Below are 17,163 nucleotides of genomic sequence, written 5' to 3'. Positions count from 1 at the left end.
AGACGAGCAAAGAACAGAGGGATCCCTTTGGAACATGATTAGTCTGTGAAGAAGAAGGTAGATGAGTGGTCATGAGAATAGAAAGAAGAGAAGAAACCAGAGGTGGAATCATGGAAGCCAAAAGAGACCTTCAAGAAAGACTGGGGTGGGGGATCAATGCTAGAGGCTACTAGAGTTAGGGTTCCGTCAAAGAGAATTTATAACTCTAAATGCTGATTTCCAATCCTAACTAGGACCACAGCTTTGGTAGCACATGCATTTAACTTTGTTGAATACTGTCCCAATTCTGGAGCTGGAGACCCTGAATTCTTGCCCCAGCTCTGTGACCTTCTTGCCAGGTGGCTTGGCAAATCATTAACTCCTCGAGCCTCATTTTTTCTCATTTGTAAGGTAAAGGAGCTGGAGTAATTGAAGTTCCTCTGGCTTTCAACTTCTGTGCCCCAACTGTTCTGGCGCTCTGCCAAGCTCCAGTTGCATTTCTAACTGCCACCCTCCTGAGGCTAGCCATCCAACTGCCTATAGAACAACATAGCTCTCTTATCTCTCCTAGATTTGTTTCTCTGTTGACATTTCCTGCCCTAGAGATAAATATCCTGGGGCAGATGGGAGAAAGATGAGATCTTGAATAGACAAACCCCTTCTCCTGGGTTTTTCGAAGATACTCAGATAATCACCCTTCTGACTTTGTGGCCTTAAGGCATCACACCTCCACCCTGAAGGAGGAGGTCCCTCCACCTTCTCCTAGCCAGACAAATTAACTCTTGATCTGCCTATCAACTCCATGCACTTTTGTTTTTTGGGTTTTTTTAATTTAATTTAATTTTATTTTATTTTATTATGTTATGTTAGTCACCGTACAATATATCATTAGTTTTTGATGTAGTGATCCATGATTCACTGTTTGCGTATAACACCCAGCGCTCCATGCAGTATGTGCCCCCCTTAATACCCATCACCGGGCTAACCCATCCCCCCACCCCCTCCCCCCTAAAACCCTCAGTTTGTTTCTCGGAGTCCATAGTCTCTCATGGTTTGTCTCCCCCTCTGATTTGCTGGACTCATTTTTCCCTTCCTTCTCCTAATGTCCTCCATGCTATTTCTTATGTTCCACAAATAAGTGAAACCATATGATAATTGACTTTCTCTGCTTGACTTATGAATGAGATGGTTTGTGTTCTGGCTGACGTTAATTTTGCTGTTATCTTCTCGAATGAACTCTTGCCCCCAAAGCACCAAGCGTTTTCAAAAGCCAAGCTCCTCACCCATTTTTTCCCCACTTTCTGATGGCTTGGGCTCTGCTGGAATCTAAAGAGATATATCCATAATTCATTCAGGAGTAATCAGAGTAGTAGTAGTAATAATATTTTGTCTCGGTCTCTTGAGGGCAATCAATAGTTTCATTATTGCTCTTTGCAGGCAAATATTCCATAAGAGGTTGCAGTGACCACAACTCATTATTAATTCAGAGAAATACTGCAAGATACAGTTCTCCTGATATATAATTGTGAGCAAGAGAAACATCAGCTATATATATATATAGTAGCATAATTAAAACAGTTCTCCTGATATATAATTGTGAGCAAGAGAAATATCAGCTATATATATAGAGAGAGAGAGAGAGAGTAGCATAATTAGGACCCAACCCTTGACAGAGAACTGACTGGAGTCTGAGTTGGGAGGGAGCCTAAGCCCAAAGTGCCATCCAGCAAATTAAATAAGTTGTCACAATAGCTTCCTAAGCCTCCAGCAGCGTTAAGGTACTTGACTTGTATTAACTTATTTCATCCTCACAGCAAACCTTCCTCATTTTGCCGATGAGGAAATTAAGGCACAAAAGGAAATAGTCTATTCTATAAACATGACAAGAATTGTCATCTTCAGAACTTTGCTATATAATGGAGTTGAGCCCAGTTAGGAGGACATTGTGTAGCTTAGAGTTGTGGAAAGAGAACTGAACCAAGAGACCATAGTCCCATTCCCATCTCTGACACCAACAGTGTGGCTTTGGGCAAATGATGAACTGGCCTCCCCAGACCTGTTCCTTTTTCTGTAAAACACGGAGGTTGGGTCAGGTGTTCTCTAAAGGTCTCTGGAAGTGCACGTAACTTTCCATATGGGAGAGGGAGGGGTGTAGACGCCGACTCTGTAGCTTGCACAGATATTAAATCACTCATTCTTGTTCAGCCAAGGCTGAGAATATCTGTCACTGTGTGAGGTGTCCAGCTAGCACTTGGGTGCATGCCACCAACAGTCATGCCAAGCAAGCTCTCTTCCTAAAGCCTCACCTCTGTGGGCAGCAGGGAGGACTGCTGGGGAATCATGGACAACTCGTCAGGATAACTCACCCTGCCGCCATTAGCGAGGACAACAGTCTCTGAAGGTTGTCCCAGAGAAACAGCTCTTGGGGCACATCTGAAGCATTAGCATGCTGCTTCCCAGGTGGTGGGAAGGTCAGGGGGGCAGGAGACGAAGAACATCCAGAACGACTCTCACATGGGGATTTCTAGCTGCCTCGCATCAAGCACGGTCCAGTGCCCCACTTCAGTGCTGCATGGAGTCCCGTGGCACTGACCCAACTCCACATGCCTCTGGCTTATTTGTGCTGATTAGGTCTGTAGTCCTTTGCCTTTCTACTATTTTCTGTTTCTTTTCTTTCTCTTCTTCACAGCCACTAGAATCATACAGCTACCCACCCTCAGCTTCCATAGAACTAGTCCTAACTCTATCACTTCTGATTTCATCTTGGGCTTTTTTACCAGCCATTCCCAATCACTGAATGGGGCCCCAGCGAAAGGGACAGAGACCAGAGTGCTGGGCTCTCTCCCTACTCTGTAATCACAATACAATTCTGGTGGGGTGATCTCCCTCAGATTACTTTGGTACAAAGGACCAGAATCTTGTCCGTAACTCTATGACTTTTCTTTTAAGTTACACAACACTCAAAAAATGGAAGAAGAGAAACAGATTTTAGGATTATGACACATCCTTAAGTGGTTCCTCAAGCCAGGATAGGATGGTGCATAATTTTATCTTCATGTATGTGAATTTTTGTTAGGAAAAACCCCAGAGCTTCCTAGCATATAAATACTAAGTAAAATCTTCACCTAGTTTCCCTTGAGCTTCCCTTACTGCTCACCTGTCTACATTATAGACTTCTTGGATCTCAAAACTGTCAAGAACAAGAACTTCAACCTTATTCTTAAAAAAGCATCCTCAGGCTCCCTGGGTACTCACCTCTATGGCTTGATCTCCTTTTCTTAGGTTAAGTAATTGCACTAAGAAGATTAACAGTAAGAGTAGGACCCCCTCCCAGGTACTGACAGGAGGGGAGCTGCCTTACATAATGCAGCACCCCCCCCCACCCCCAGAGGGGAGGCTCAGCACACAGCACAAGACTGTGGTTATGGGGCATAGTACAGGGGGAGATGATTAATGTATGTCAGTTCTAAAGGAATGAAAAGCACGGGGCTAAAAGATCAAGTCCATGTTTCTAGAGAAACAAGGCGGGGGGGGGGCAGAAATCCAAACAACTGCCAAAAATTCCACGAATATGTAAAGTCCTAAACATGCTCCACCCAATAGGCAGTCCCTCCTCCCACAAATGATCATCATCCCAGTGATTCAAGTGCATCCAGACACTTTAGTGAAGCACCAGAGATCACTTTTAGTTTTCCAAGTGCTTGTGATGAATTTATAGCATCCTGACTCCTCTGTGTGCTGGGAAGGGGCAGGCATGTGGTGATGGCTGCCATCATACTGCGAAACATGACTAACGCCAATAAATGAAATCTACGGAGCCTTTGAAAGGCTTCCAAGAATGTCAGCACGTACTGCTTGCCCACTCTCTGCTGAATGCCTACTTTGGCTGTCTGCTTAGTACTGAATGTGCCAGACAGGCCTTCATACAAAGGGAGAGAGTGTTTTGGGCCCATGAAAGGGGAAGGCAGAGCCTTTCTGATGTGAATGGTGAGATTCAAGAAGTACGGGGGGGAAAGTGGCAGGGTGAGGAGGGGCCTTCAGGAAAGGTATGAATAAAAGACCAAAAAAGAAAGTGGTGACATCTGCCTACATGCAGTAAATTCTTCATCGCTCCCTGCCATCCAGTCTGGAGATGTAGACTACTATCACTTATGCTCCATGCTTGATGATCATGGAAAAAATACTTGCTTGTCGACTCTCCCTGTATCCAAGGACTTCTTGATCAACTGAGAATAAGAATTTGTAAGCCCTGGGCGCCTGGGTGGCTCAGTCGGTTAAGCGACTGCCTTCGGCTCAGGTCATGATCCTGGAGTCCCGGGATCGAGTCCCGCATCGGGCTCCCTGCTCGGCAGGGAGTCTGCTTCTCCCTCTGACCCTCCTCCCTCTCATGCTCTCTGTCTCTCATTCTCTCTCTCTCAAATAAATAAATAAATAAATCTAAAAAAAAAAAAAGAATTTGTAAGCCCTGCCAAGGCATATATAAGTCTACTTTTGTTTCCATTTTAACGCCAGATATAAATGCCATGTGTACCGTTTGTTATTTGGGATTTTCTTTGACTCTTTCTGCCTCCAATGTATGAAAAGCTTGAGAAATGTCTGCTGTGACACATCTTGGAATATTTTATTCTTTAAGCTGGCTTTAAGAAAGGAAGAAAAGTGTTTTTGTATCGTGAACTCTTTACCAGTGCTACTCATAATCCCTTGGCACATCATCTAGTGCTGGAAGAAAGAACTCTTGGGGGTGTTCTGAGCTTTGCCGAGGAGACAGTCTGATGTCATTGGTGGCAGACACAGGACGTATGTATCTGTGTTTTGTCTGCACCATCTGTTTTTCTCTTTACAGGCTATTGTTCATATTTGTTCTTCTCTCCCTTACAGGAAGTGTGCCTCTCCATAGGAGCATGGGCTTTCGGTGTTTAAAGGACTGAGCTAGCATTCTAACGTGATTTCTCTCTGTTCTCTTCTTCCTAGAATCTTATGGCAAGGGCCTTATACGACAATGTCCCAGAGTGTGCTGAGGAACTGGCCTTCCGCAAGGGAGATATCCTGACTGTCATAGAGCAGAACACAGGAGGACTGGAAGGATGGTGGCTCTGCTCCTTACATGGTCGACAAGGCATTGTCCCAGGCAACCGGGTGAAGCTTCTGATTGGCCCCATTCAGGATACCCCCTCCAGTCAGGACCAGCCTACTTCTGGGCTAATGCACCAGACCTTTGGCCAACAGAAGCTCTATCAAGTGCCAAACCTACATGGTGCCCCTCGAGACACCATCTACCAAGTACCACCTTCCTACCAACATCAGGGAATTTACCAGGTCCCCACTAGCCATGCTACCCAGGAACAAGATGTGTATCAAGTACCACCATCAGTGCAGAGAAGCATTGGGGGAGCTAATGGTCCCCACTTAAGCAAAAAGGTGAGTGAGTGACCTACTGGATTTTTGTTTCTATTTACTTGTTTCCATTGCACTCAGAGCGGTAGAAATGTTCCCAGAACAAAAACGTGAAACTTGCAAGAAGTAAATAAATCTTCCAAAGAGTAAGTATACCTACATACCTGAACTTGGGCATTGGTTCTGCATCATTTTTCCATTCATTGGTCAGCAAAACTTTGTTCCCATGTCATTATAAGTTCTTGTGTCATTCCAGATCATACTGGATCATTAAGTTGTTTCTCTCTGTCTTTCTGCTAGATCTGCTTTTAGACCTAGGTTCCACACTCAAATAGTTTCCAGTCTTTTCTGTTTCCTCCTTGAGTGGTACAAGGCACCAAATTTCGCACAAGTACAATGATGCAGAAAGGACTCTCCTTTCACCAAAAGCTGAATCATGACCCCATTGGCCTGGCTGCACAAAGAACCCACCAGAAGTAAAGGGAGCAAAGAAGCTGGAAGTGGGTCATGCCAACCAACTTTTCTGTAGAGTTGTTAGTTTCAAGGTTGTCCAATACACATGGACACTAGTGAATTTGGAAAGGAGCCATCCTCTTGTCCTTCAAGTAATTCCTATAATAATGCCAGAGCCAGTGTGTGAAAACAGTAGAGCTAGAATATTTAGGAAACCATTTTGTTAAAAAAAAAAAAAAAAAAAAGGAAGTACCTCTTCAGCACTCTATATCATTCCAAATTCACAACAATTTGACATAAATAGAAATTTGTTCATCAAATTAATTTTAAGTATTTAATATATATATTTTTTAAAGATTTTTTTTAAGTAATCTCTACACCCAACGTGGGGCTTGAATTCACAACCCCAGTATCAAGAGTCACATGCTCTACCAGCTGAGCCATCCAGGCAGACACCCCTCATTTAGTATATTTCTGAAGCTTGTGATACAGTGATGAACTGAAGAGTGAACAAAGCCTTCATGATGCTTACATTGTAGTGGGGAGATAAGCACACACTGTAATGTCAGGTGGAAATACACACTGGAAAGAAAATAAGATTAGTCAACTATGGGAGTAATAGCCAACACCAAGATCATGCTTATGTGAGCATTACAAGGGAGGGCTTTTCTCTTTCGTTTACCGGCAAATTCCAAGGGTCTACAATGAATGGGTCCTTTGAGGTTTGTTATTAAGAATGGACTGATTTAATGGAATAAGAAATAAGGAAAGACGCAGTTAGATACAAGAAGGACCTTGCTGGCTCCAAGAACACTACATATGAGTGTGTCCTGGCTCAAGAAAATCTAATACAAAGGCTGAATTTACAAACCCAAGTCAATTATGGAATATCTACTTGCATGATAATGGAATTCTCTGTTGGACAAAAAAGGGGGGAGAATCACTGTTGGATTCCTTAAAATAACAAAACCACGAATGTATTTTCAAATCACCTCTTATACAAAAGGTATATATTACACACCATTGCTCAAGAGCAACTGTGTTGCATAAGCCAAGCACATGCATATGAGAAGAAGTGGTGACTTGTTTTGCCCAGGACAGTGATCACTGTCTGGAGGCAAAGTGACTCCATCATGACCTTTCAAAGTCCTTCTTACCCCAGGGACTTTAGATTCAAAGGGAAAGCCAAACCAAGCCTCTTTATCTCCAGAGGGAAAAAAAGAACAGTTGAAAGGTGTAACTATAAATAAATAATTTCTCTCATTCTAAGTCCTGGTTGTTTGCACCTTAAAAATAGCTCTCCCTCATCTGAGCTAGTGTGAGGCAGACAAGGGAGACCAGAACAGGAAATGCTTGGCTGAAAGGTGGTGGGGTCTAAACTTTCATCACAGTTTATTTTGGCAGGAAGGTGACATGTTTTCCTTTTAAGACTCAACCTTTTTAGTTCCAAGTCTGAAAAGCACTTCAGACTTCTTCCCATTTTATTTGCTGGAACTGCACTGCAGATTTGCTCCTTGACCCTCCATCCTTTTAAAGAGGAGAGACTTTGACCACGCCTTCCCTTGGATTGATGTTGGGGTGTGCACTCAAACTCAATGTTTTGTTTGTTTGTCTAATTCTAAAATCAGTGGAACATTTTATGCTTACCAAAAGGTAGGTGATTCCTGTAGGAGGAAGCCAACTTCCGAATCAGACCTCTGCCAGCCTTACAGGGGAGGACTTTACCAGAACTGAGAAGTAGATAATGCCTGCAGTGCTAAGCTTTGAGCTGTGGGGGTCCAAAGTGGTAACATGGCAGCAAGGATGGGAAGGGCAGGAGGGAATGGTCCTGGCTCCTCCCTGACAAACACCAAGTGTTCTGCAGGATATCCTGACCTCAACTTGAAAGTCATCTGAGTGCCTCTGGTCCCCTAGGCTGACCCCTCCATCGTGTCCACTGGGCCACTGGCTCGAACCTCCATGGATAGATATGAGAAGGAAAAACCTCTTCCTTCCTTTCCCCTCCCTCTCTTCCTTCCTTTCTACTTCCTCTTTTCTCTCTCCCTCCCTCTCTCTCTTGCTTGCTCTCACTGTTGCTCTTTCTTTCCCTCCCTCTTTCTTTCACTTTCACCTCCCTCCCTCCCTTCCTTCCTTCCTTCCTTCTCTCCTTCCTTCTTAGTGGAAATGGCTTGGCTGCTAAAAGGTAATTTTAACCTTCTAGATAATAGTCGTTTAAAACACTTCTGTCAACATCTTCCTCTGTGTAGGAGTCTTCTCAGTGGGTGAGAATCACATTAATGACTTAAGCCAAGGCCCCCAGAGTTAGTCTCAGTACAGCAAGAGTCAAGTAGGCTTTTTGAGTTTTGCTTTTGTTTTGTCTTCGGGCTTTTTTTTTTTTTTTCAGTTGTTATTGTAGCTGACTTAGTGAATAGCCCTATACCCATTTTTCTCTTTACTTTCCCATCTGTAAAATGGTGGTAAGCCCAGAACTAGGCATTTCTGGAAGTTTAAGCTATGGCCCTTTAAATCTATTAAAGAAGAAAAGGAAGAGGAGGTGGATCTTGTTCTAAACCATGGAAGTGTGGTTTAAAATGTTTAGCGAACATACGAATCATTTGGAGAGATAGGGAGGGTGAGCTGAAATGCAGATTTCCAGGCTTTTCCCACCAGGAATTCTAATCCTGGGGCCTGGGAATCTGCCCTGGGGTAGCTCGTTAGCTAGTTCTGGGGGAGGTGACCCAGGACTGCATTTTGAGAAACACTGTGAAGTGACCATGATGGGGGGTTGGGTATGTTCCAATCTGATTGTGATTCGGGACTTTCCATAGGTAAAGATTCCCTTGATGTCGCTACAGACTGTGGGCTTCAGGAGTTTCATCCACCACAGTTTTTTCCATGAATGAATCAGTTAAGAGGAAAAAAAAAAATTCTGCCTTCTATCACTTCAACTTTGCTCTTTGGGAAACTGCAGCCTTTGCCCACCTAAGACGCCTCTACTCATCCCAACCACATGTATCACTTATATCAGCGGTTAGAAAAAGGAAGATAACCATCTCATCCCCACCCTTTTATGAAACAAGACAGCATGAGTATTGTGCAAAGAGCATGCGCTTTGGGGTTAGGCTGACCCCTAGCTCTCTTCCTTCATAGCTGTCAATCCGTTGGCAAGTTCCTCAACTTCCCGAGGCTTGAAGGGAACTGATGGGACTAATCACAACTACCTCCCAGAGTTCTTGTGAGAATTCAACAGAACAGCATATAGGAAGGACCTGGCCCAAGGCTTAGCACGGTGGGGGCTTAAAAAATTAGTTCCTCTCGGGGCGCCTGGGTGGCTCAGTTGGTTAAGCGACTGCCTTCGGCTCAGGTCATGATCCTGGAGTCCCGGGATCGAGTCCCGCATCGGGCTCCCTGCTCGGCAGGGAGTCTGCTTCTCCCTCTGACCCTCCTCCCTTTCATGCTCTCTGTCTCTCATTCTCTCTCTCTCAAATAAATAAATAAAATCTTTAAAAAAAAAAAATTAGTTCCTCTCCCTTGTTTGTCTTTCCTTTCTCAGAGTTTGTTTTGAACAGCCTCAGCCCTGTTTGTGTTTCTGATTGTGCATCAAATATGCAAATACTTTCCTGCCAACACATAGGCTGTTCCCTCTGAGTGCATGGCTCTCTCTCTTGGGTTCTACAAGAACTTTGCACAGAATGGAAAAGAACTCTTCGTTATCTGGAAACCATATACGCTGACACCTTTCTTAATTTCATTGGTCTTTTGCCCTATGGGTTTTGGGTGCAGTGCCGTTTTATCCGTTAGGCATTATGGGCAGAATGCCCAGGGCCTGCAAGAATGTTTGAGGGCCCCCCTCCCCCCCCCAAAAATTTTGACTCCAAAGTATGAAACACAAAATATATAATATTAATATATATTAATATAAATATAATAATTATATATTATATATAATTTCTATAATAATAAATATATAAATAATATAAATATATTTATATGCGAAATATAATTAATAAACATTTAGACAAATGTGTAGGAAACAACATAATGTCAGCCTCATTAATTGCTACATTTAGAGCTCAGAGCTACTTTATTACATTTGAAAACAATTTGTAGGTTAGATTCTTCTCACTTTGCAAAGATTTCTAAATATGCCCTGTGATGGCCAAGAACTCACAGGCAATTTTAAATTAACTGAGTTACTCACAGTCCAATAATTTGAAAAGCTAAATTATGTATATTTTTTAATGTTCTCAATTCTTTAAAAGCAAAAATTCTACTTACTAAGGGACTGTGGCTGAGAGTGGGCCCCCAAAAGTCCAAAAGCCTAAGGGCCACAAAGGTCTAAAATAGCCTCATTTTTCTACTTCAAAGATTAGTAAAACTGCCACCTGAGTTCATCCATCTGTGCCTTGATCTGCATGGAGAATGATATGTGTTTCTCTGATTATTTTTGGACATGTCACTTTTATTCTAACTGATGGAATTAGGTTTGTTTTGCATCCTTCTGAAGATCAGTTTTGAGCTAAATTATAAGCCCCATTACAGCAGGCAGGGGCCAAGGCTGTTGTTTACATATGGCATTTCCATGTATGGCATTTTCTGCTATAGGCCACACTCACAGCAAAGTGTCAGCATACGGATGACAGCCAATGAACGAAGGAACGAGGCAGAAGCAAGAAATGAAGCATCTAATTTGAGTTGACCTTTAAGTAAACTGAAAAGTGGTTCTGATCTTATCACCCATCGTATTCACACACTGTTCAAATCTTATCCTCCAGTTCCTTACGATCTCTTATGACCTATGTCAGATTCTACGCAGTAGTTTTCCCCTAAGAAGGGTGTTGGGGATTGCCACCATCTCTTTTCTGTAATCATAACTATCTCTACACAACAAGTGAGCATTACAAAGCATGACTGATGTAAAGTTCAGCGTGTCTGAGAGCCTACCTATTTATTTTTTTTAAATATCTATTTATGTATTTGAGAGAGAGAGTGCATGTGCATGAGCATGGAGAGGGGCAGAGGGAGAGGGAGAGAGAATCTCAAGCAGACTCCCCACTGAGTGCAGAGCTCGATGCGGGGCTTGATCTCAAAACCTGGAGATCATGACCTGAGCTGAAATCGAGTTGGACACTTAACCGGATGTGCCACCCAGGTGCCCGAGAGCCTAACTTTTATGGATTTTGCCCAATGTAGACAAGATTAGTTGACTCTTCTGTGGTCACCTAAAGAGGAGAACAATACTATTTTTACTGGAGAGCAGAGCTTCCTTTGCATATTCTGTGATTTACCTAGAATGACTTTTCTCCTCCATTCTATCTGTAAACTCTTATTCATACTTTAAAGCCCATGTCAATGTTCATCTCCTCTGTGAAGCTTCCTGTCTGCACCCCAGCCATTTTCTCCCTCCTCTTTGGTCCCCAAAATATGTCATCCTCTTCACTTAATCTCAAGGGAAGCTCATGGGTTCATTAAAACCAATGGCCGTTACAATGGGCATGATGGGCCAGACTGGGGGCCAGTACTGTTTTGGGGGTGGCACTCAGAAAACTCTAGATTTATCTAAACCCCATGACATCATCTTTAAAGACCATGTCCTACCTTCCAAAATGGGACATGGCCAAATGTTGGCAGGAAATGATTAAAAGATTTTTGCCAGGTCTTCCAGGCCCATTCCTGAAAGGTAACATAAGAACCAGAAATAGATTCACTATAATATTTGTACCTTCTTAGACACTGAGTCATCGCGAATTACACACATACACACAGACGCGGACGCACACACACACCCCCTCACCCAAAGTCATTGGTTAGGGAACAGAGGACTTCCCTTATTGGGATTTGAAGCATTGTGAAATCTGGTTGCCCGGAGCAACATTCAGTTACCAGCCAGCCAACTGCTATATATTAGCAGTATGATTTATCTACCAAGTAAAAATAGATTTAGAGGAAATGAAAGCACCCCGAGAAGACAAACTCTGACTACACCTCACTTTCCTTTGTTCCCTTCCTATACACACACAGACACACACACACCTCTTGAAAATAGCAGGGAGAATCAGAGTTTGACAGGGCACAGAGTACCTCTGGTTTCTTCACTTATAAACTCCATAAAGTAGGACCATGTTTCAGAATTGCACATCTCTCTATAAAGATAATCTGAATTTAAATTATTTTCCCCCTCAATACATGGCTTTTGGGGCTGTGTGGAGAAGTGAACTTCCATCTAAATTCCTTGCCCTCAAAAGTCAAGATGAATTCTACATCCTACACAGAATTAGAGGTCCTTGAGCACTTAAGGGCAGGACTTTATGAGCTCACTTTGAAAATGAGAAGTCTCTCCTCCCAGCCGAGCAACCCACGCCAGGGGAATGAGCAAACTGGAACACCTCCCTAAAAATGTACAAAGGCCTTTTTTGTTTGGTCAATGCCAAGGCCTTCTAACTCAGTTGCAATTTGTCATAAAGCTCACAGATAGTGCGTATTTCTAAAAGTGCATCAGTAACTTCCTGTAAACCCACACCAGAGCAACCAGAGGTAACCTTCCTTCCTTTTTCAATGATTTCATGCTAAGCCACTTTGCTTATCAGAGTGAATGGGTCAGATATTGTGTGTGGTGTGATGTCTGGCTGAGTGGATAATGCTGTATTTGTGAGGGAGAAAAAAGAATACATTTATTTATTTGATTTGATGACAAAACTCAGACTTAATATTGGTGGAACACATCTTTAAAAGCAGGCTTGTTTGAGTACATCGTGGAAAATGCACAGCGAGATTCCATCAGAAGTGCGCTTGGTTCTAAATAGTGCCATACACCCAGTTATCAAGGGACACTTCTAGAGAGGGATGCTGTTCCTGGCTAAGGAGTCACAGCGTGACTCACTTAGGACAGTGTGTCTTCTCTCAAAGTCTATGTAACTCCAGTAACATTTGAAGAGTACCAAGGGATCTTCTCTTTAAAGGGACTCCAGAGTAGGTTGATTTTTGAAGCAAAGAATCTTCAGCCATGCAATAATCACATCTGATTTATTTAGGTAATTTTTGGGGGGTTTTCTTAAAGCAGGATGTGCTTAAACCAGTTATTTATCATAACGGTCATTTATTTTCAAATTTACCACCAATTGACTGTGTAGCCCTTAGCATGCTATGAAGTTACTCATTTTTCAGAATAGTTTTAGGACAAAAGCGGGGGTAACCCAAAAGTGCCCTGGGCCCTGGCATCTTCTCAACAGCTTCCTAAGGTGTTCCTTACACCACCCTCTCTTTACGGGGGAGGGATCTGAGGTCTGAGAGGTGAGTTAACTTGCTGAAGGACATACCTCTGGTAAGACGCGACCTTGATATTTGAACTTACGTCTGTCTGACTCTGAAGCTAATGATTTTTACATCCTGGCTAATGGTTGATGTTGCCAAGCCCTAAAATAAGAGGGCTTGTTTAGGACATTGCATTAGCAATTCCAGCTCATCAGAATCCTGGGTGCTAAACAGCATCATCTTGGCCAGAAAGAATTAAAGTCACTTCAGAAGCCTCTATGCTGACGGAGAGTGAGTTGAAGAAGGTGGAAATTCCTGCCACCCAGCTGTGGTGGTCCGTTTCAGGGCAGGTGATCTGGAAGTCCCGAGCAGATGATGAAGGCGATGTAAAGACCGTGGTATCACTGAGAACATTGCTGTGTTGGCTTCCTCTACCATTGGAAGCAACATCTTTTCAAATGACTTCCAGTTGGTCCAGATGGATAACTTCATTTAACCAGACAAAGTAGTCCCCCCTTATCTGCAGTATTTGTTCTCACGATTTCAGTTACCCACGGTCAATCAGGGTCTGGAAGCAAATGATCCTCCTTCTGAAATATGGTCAATGCCTACGTCACTCACCCCACTTCGCCTCAATCACGTAGGCATTTTATTGTCTCATGTCATTATAAAAAGGGTACCTACAGTATAGTAAGATATTTTGAGAGAGACCACGTTCACATATAGCATATCATTATAATTGTTCTATTTTATTATTGTTGTTATTAATCTCTGACTGTTGAATTGATAAATTAAACTTTATCATAGGTATGTATATATAGGGAAAAAAACATAGTATATATAGGGTTCGGTACTAACCACGGTTTCAGGCATCCACTGGCAGTCTTGGAACATATCCACCATGGATGAGGAGAGACTGCTGTCTAGTTAAATCTCCCAGAATGGGCTTGCCAGGGAAAGGGGCACCCCCAAAATTTAAGATACCCAGATTTCAAGGTTTGCTTCTCAAACAAGGAAGTGAGTTTCTCTGTGAAACTAGGAAAGTAGTAAATTTCTAGTAAATTTCTAATCTGTCTTGTTAATGTAAGCAACAGGACAGAGAAAAGTAGGGGTGGACCACGGGACCCAGCCAACCAGGTTCTTATTTACTTCTCTGTCATTAACCCGCTGAATAACCTCTCTGAACTTCAGTTCCCTCAACTGTGAAATGGGGAGTAGGGATGAATTATCTCTAATGGTTTTCGCTAAAATTTTATGATCCAGATATTCTTATCTGATTCTTTCCCAGAGTCACTTGAAAAGTTTAGTAAAACCGCTTGACCTCAAGATTCTTAAAAAAAAAAAAAAAAAAGACACTCAAGCATTGATATAAATTTCAAGTTGACCCCGTAGGTTTTGGCAAATCTTCTTACTCTTCCTTTAGGATGCAGTCCGCCTTCCCATCTAGAAACCGCAGTCACCTCCAGGAGATGGAGCTGTGGCAATGGAAGGCAAGGAGCAGGAAGAACCCGGGGGTGGGGGGGAGGGTGGGGGGGGGTATACTGAGCCAGGGAGACTTGGAGCTCGAAGGCCCATCCTGTACGTGAGAACACTTTCCAGAGAGCAGCTTCTTCAGGAGAACTCTCTTCCCTGCTTTGGTACCAAAAGCTAAGAGAGTGTTTCCTCCTAGAACTTGTTATTTTTCCTGTCCATTTTCCTCTGTTTAATCCTCTCGGATATGGCAGAGACCCTTGGCGGGTCAGGTGTCTCTGGAAGCAACAGCCCATGTGATGGGTCTGTCACCTCAGCCACCATGTCCTGTCTCCCAGTGAGGCCGTGAGGGGGCTCCTGTGTAGGAGGAACCTAAAGCTCCAGGCATTTGGATCCAGAAATGCTCATGCCTTGCCCCCTTTCCATGATCACATCCCCTTTTGGGCATCTCTCTAAAATCCATTTCAAAACCCAGACATCGTGCTTAGTGCTCTGTTGAATGTATCTGGACATCCAAAGAACCAAAACGCTTGTGCCTTTTATAGTTCTCCAAGAACATTTCGGTCCACGGATATAAAAAAAAAAAAAAATGACTTTGCTGGACCCAGCTCTGTCACGGGTCACATTCAGCTTTGTCCAGAGAAAGACCTCAAACCGCTGCAGGAGCCCAGACGTCATTCCCCGCCATGCTCTTACACATTAAATGCTTCGAGCTGCTCTTTGGCGCTTGGTCACTCCATAACTAAATATTGCTTTAGCACTTGCTGCACAAATTGCTTCCTGAAAGCAGCAGGGGAGGCGTGCTAGAGGCTTGACAATCGGGCACTGTTTCCATGGAGTGGTTTGCCTCCCGAATGCTGTGTCAAATGAAAGTGACCCAAGAGCCCCGTTCCACTTCTGAGCCTTCGGTCGTGACTTTTTCCTCCTTTGGGAAAAAAAGAGAGAGAGAGAGAGAGAGAGACTGGCCATGATTTAGATGTGGTGAGCAAAAGGCTGAATTCTAGCCTAAAAATCAGACAGCAGAATGTCTTTGAGGGAAAGTCAATCACCACCCAACAACAGAAGGGGAGAAACTTCAATGAGCTCAAGAGAAGTGTTAGGAAGCGTGCAGTTGGCCCGCGAGGGTGTATTTTTCGGGCCAGACTCGGTTTTCATTATATTGTTGCTATGCAAATAATAAATGAGCTCATTGCTACACCCAAGCTGGGCAGAGAGAATTTATAGAGAATTAATAAATCCAGTGGAGGCAACATGTGGCTTTTCCTCTGGTCATAGAAAAGAAACTAGTAATCTTGGATTTTAAACAGACAAACCTGTATAACTTTGCCGTTTCTGAAAACTGGATCCAAGTTCTAACGCGCAGGCAGTGATAATAGTGAAGTTGCTCTTCCTAAGGGTTTTTCTTTAAAGGGAAAGGGTCACGCAGTTCATGGGCTTTAAGACAAAGAGGTTATTATAAGATCTAATAAATACTGTGGTGACTCTGTGAATGCTTTTTAAGGGCATTTACATGAAATAAGTCCTTTCCAGAGGGCAGTTTCAGAACTCTAAATACTCTTGTTAATACATGAGACCCAGAGATAGTATAAATAAAACAGGGGGCTAGGGGAGATTAGAGATAGACAGGAAGCAATCTAATTTTACTTTCCGCAGATGCCAAGAAAAATGCAAATGGCCAACTGCTAATCAGTGAGGCCTACTTCTGAATTCAGACAATCTTAGGTACTGTTAATGGCGGAGTTATAAATCTGTACTATAATTATTACAGCACTTTTTACCTTCTCACTCATTATACTTCCTGAGTACCTCCTGGATTGCCTAGGTGTTGATGAGGCCCTGGGGCGGAACGCCAGGAGCCGGGTCCACACATGTGTGCTCTGCTAGATTGATGGGTAAACTCTGGTGGTCAGTTATCGAGGCATTATCTGGATATCAAGAAGAAAGGATTGTGTCATTCTGGCCATTTCTGATTTTGCTTTGGAATGTAGAGACCTAGACCCAGAGAATTAAATCATGGGACACAGAAACCCCAAACAGTTACAAAGACCCCTCCGTACCCTTCCAAGTGGGATTTCTTGTTATTTTTTGAAATTCTGTTTAAAATTATTAAAAATATATTTTTCTGATTTTTGTAATCATTGAAGCAGGCGTCTACCAAATGTGGAAGTATGAGCAATAATAATGATGAGAATACCCTAGAACAGTTAATCTGTGCTCCACCCCCCAACACCCCATCTCCACCTCTTATCCGTTCCACCCAGTTCTTTCTGTCAAACAGTAGGATTTTTCTGCTTCCTTTTTACTGTTTTTGTTCTCCTTTACGGTTGCGGGTAGCATGGCAGGAGGGAAGGAACCAAAACAGCGGTGGGTGTTGGAGGAGAGAGATGAGAAGGTGCCATAAGTAACAAGTGGTAGGGCTGGCGTCAGAAGGAAGGACGGCAGAACATGGCGGGACCTGAGACCCTATTAATCTCGGCTTTCGTAGGATTCTCGGGGCGGGGAGGGTCTGCCTTCATGTTTGGGTGGCATGCAGCTGAGGGCCTTCACAGCAGCTAGGCCCCACTCCCAGGCACCCACCCGCGAGCTCTGCTCTGAAGAGGTGAAGCAGATGCCCACGGAGACTTGCTGAAACGTTGG

General features: G+C 43.3%; 1 protein-coding gene across 1 annotated transcript in view; it reads left to right on the top strand.

The window, feature by feature from the left end:
* The window catches only part of NEDD9 (neural precursor cell expressed, developmentally down-regulated 9), a 44,983-nt gene that overhangs the window by 13,288 nt on the left and 14,532 nt on the right, over window positions 1–17,163 (top strand). Inside the window, exon 2 of the mRNA XM_021696988.1 lies at window positions 4,951–5,397. Within this exon, the coding sequence (XP_021552663.1) occupies window positions 4,951–5,397 (447 nt within the window). The remainder of the gene's footprint in view (window positions 1–4,950; window positions 5,398–17,163) is intronic.

The sequence above is a fragment of the Neomonachus schauinslandi genome, chromosome 8 (genome assembly GCF_002201575.2).
Source record: "Neomonachus schauinslandi chromosome 8, ASM220157v2, whole genome shotgun sequence".
Taxonomy (NCBI): Eukaryota; Metazoa; Chordata; class Mammalia; order Carnivora; family Phocidae; genus Neomonachus; species Neomonachus schauinslandi.
Note: the sequence above shows the minus strand (reverse complement) of the source record. Positions and strands in the feature narration are given on the sequence as shown.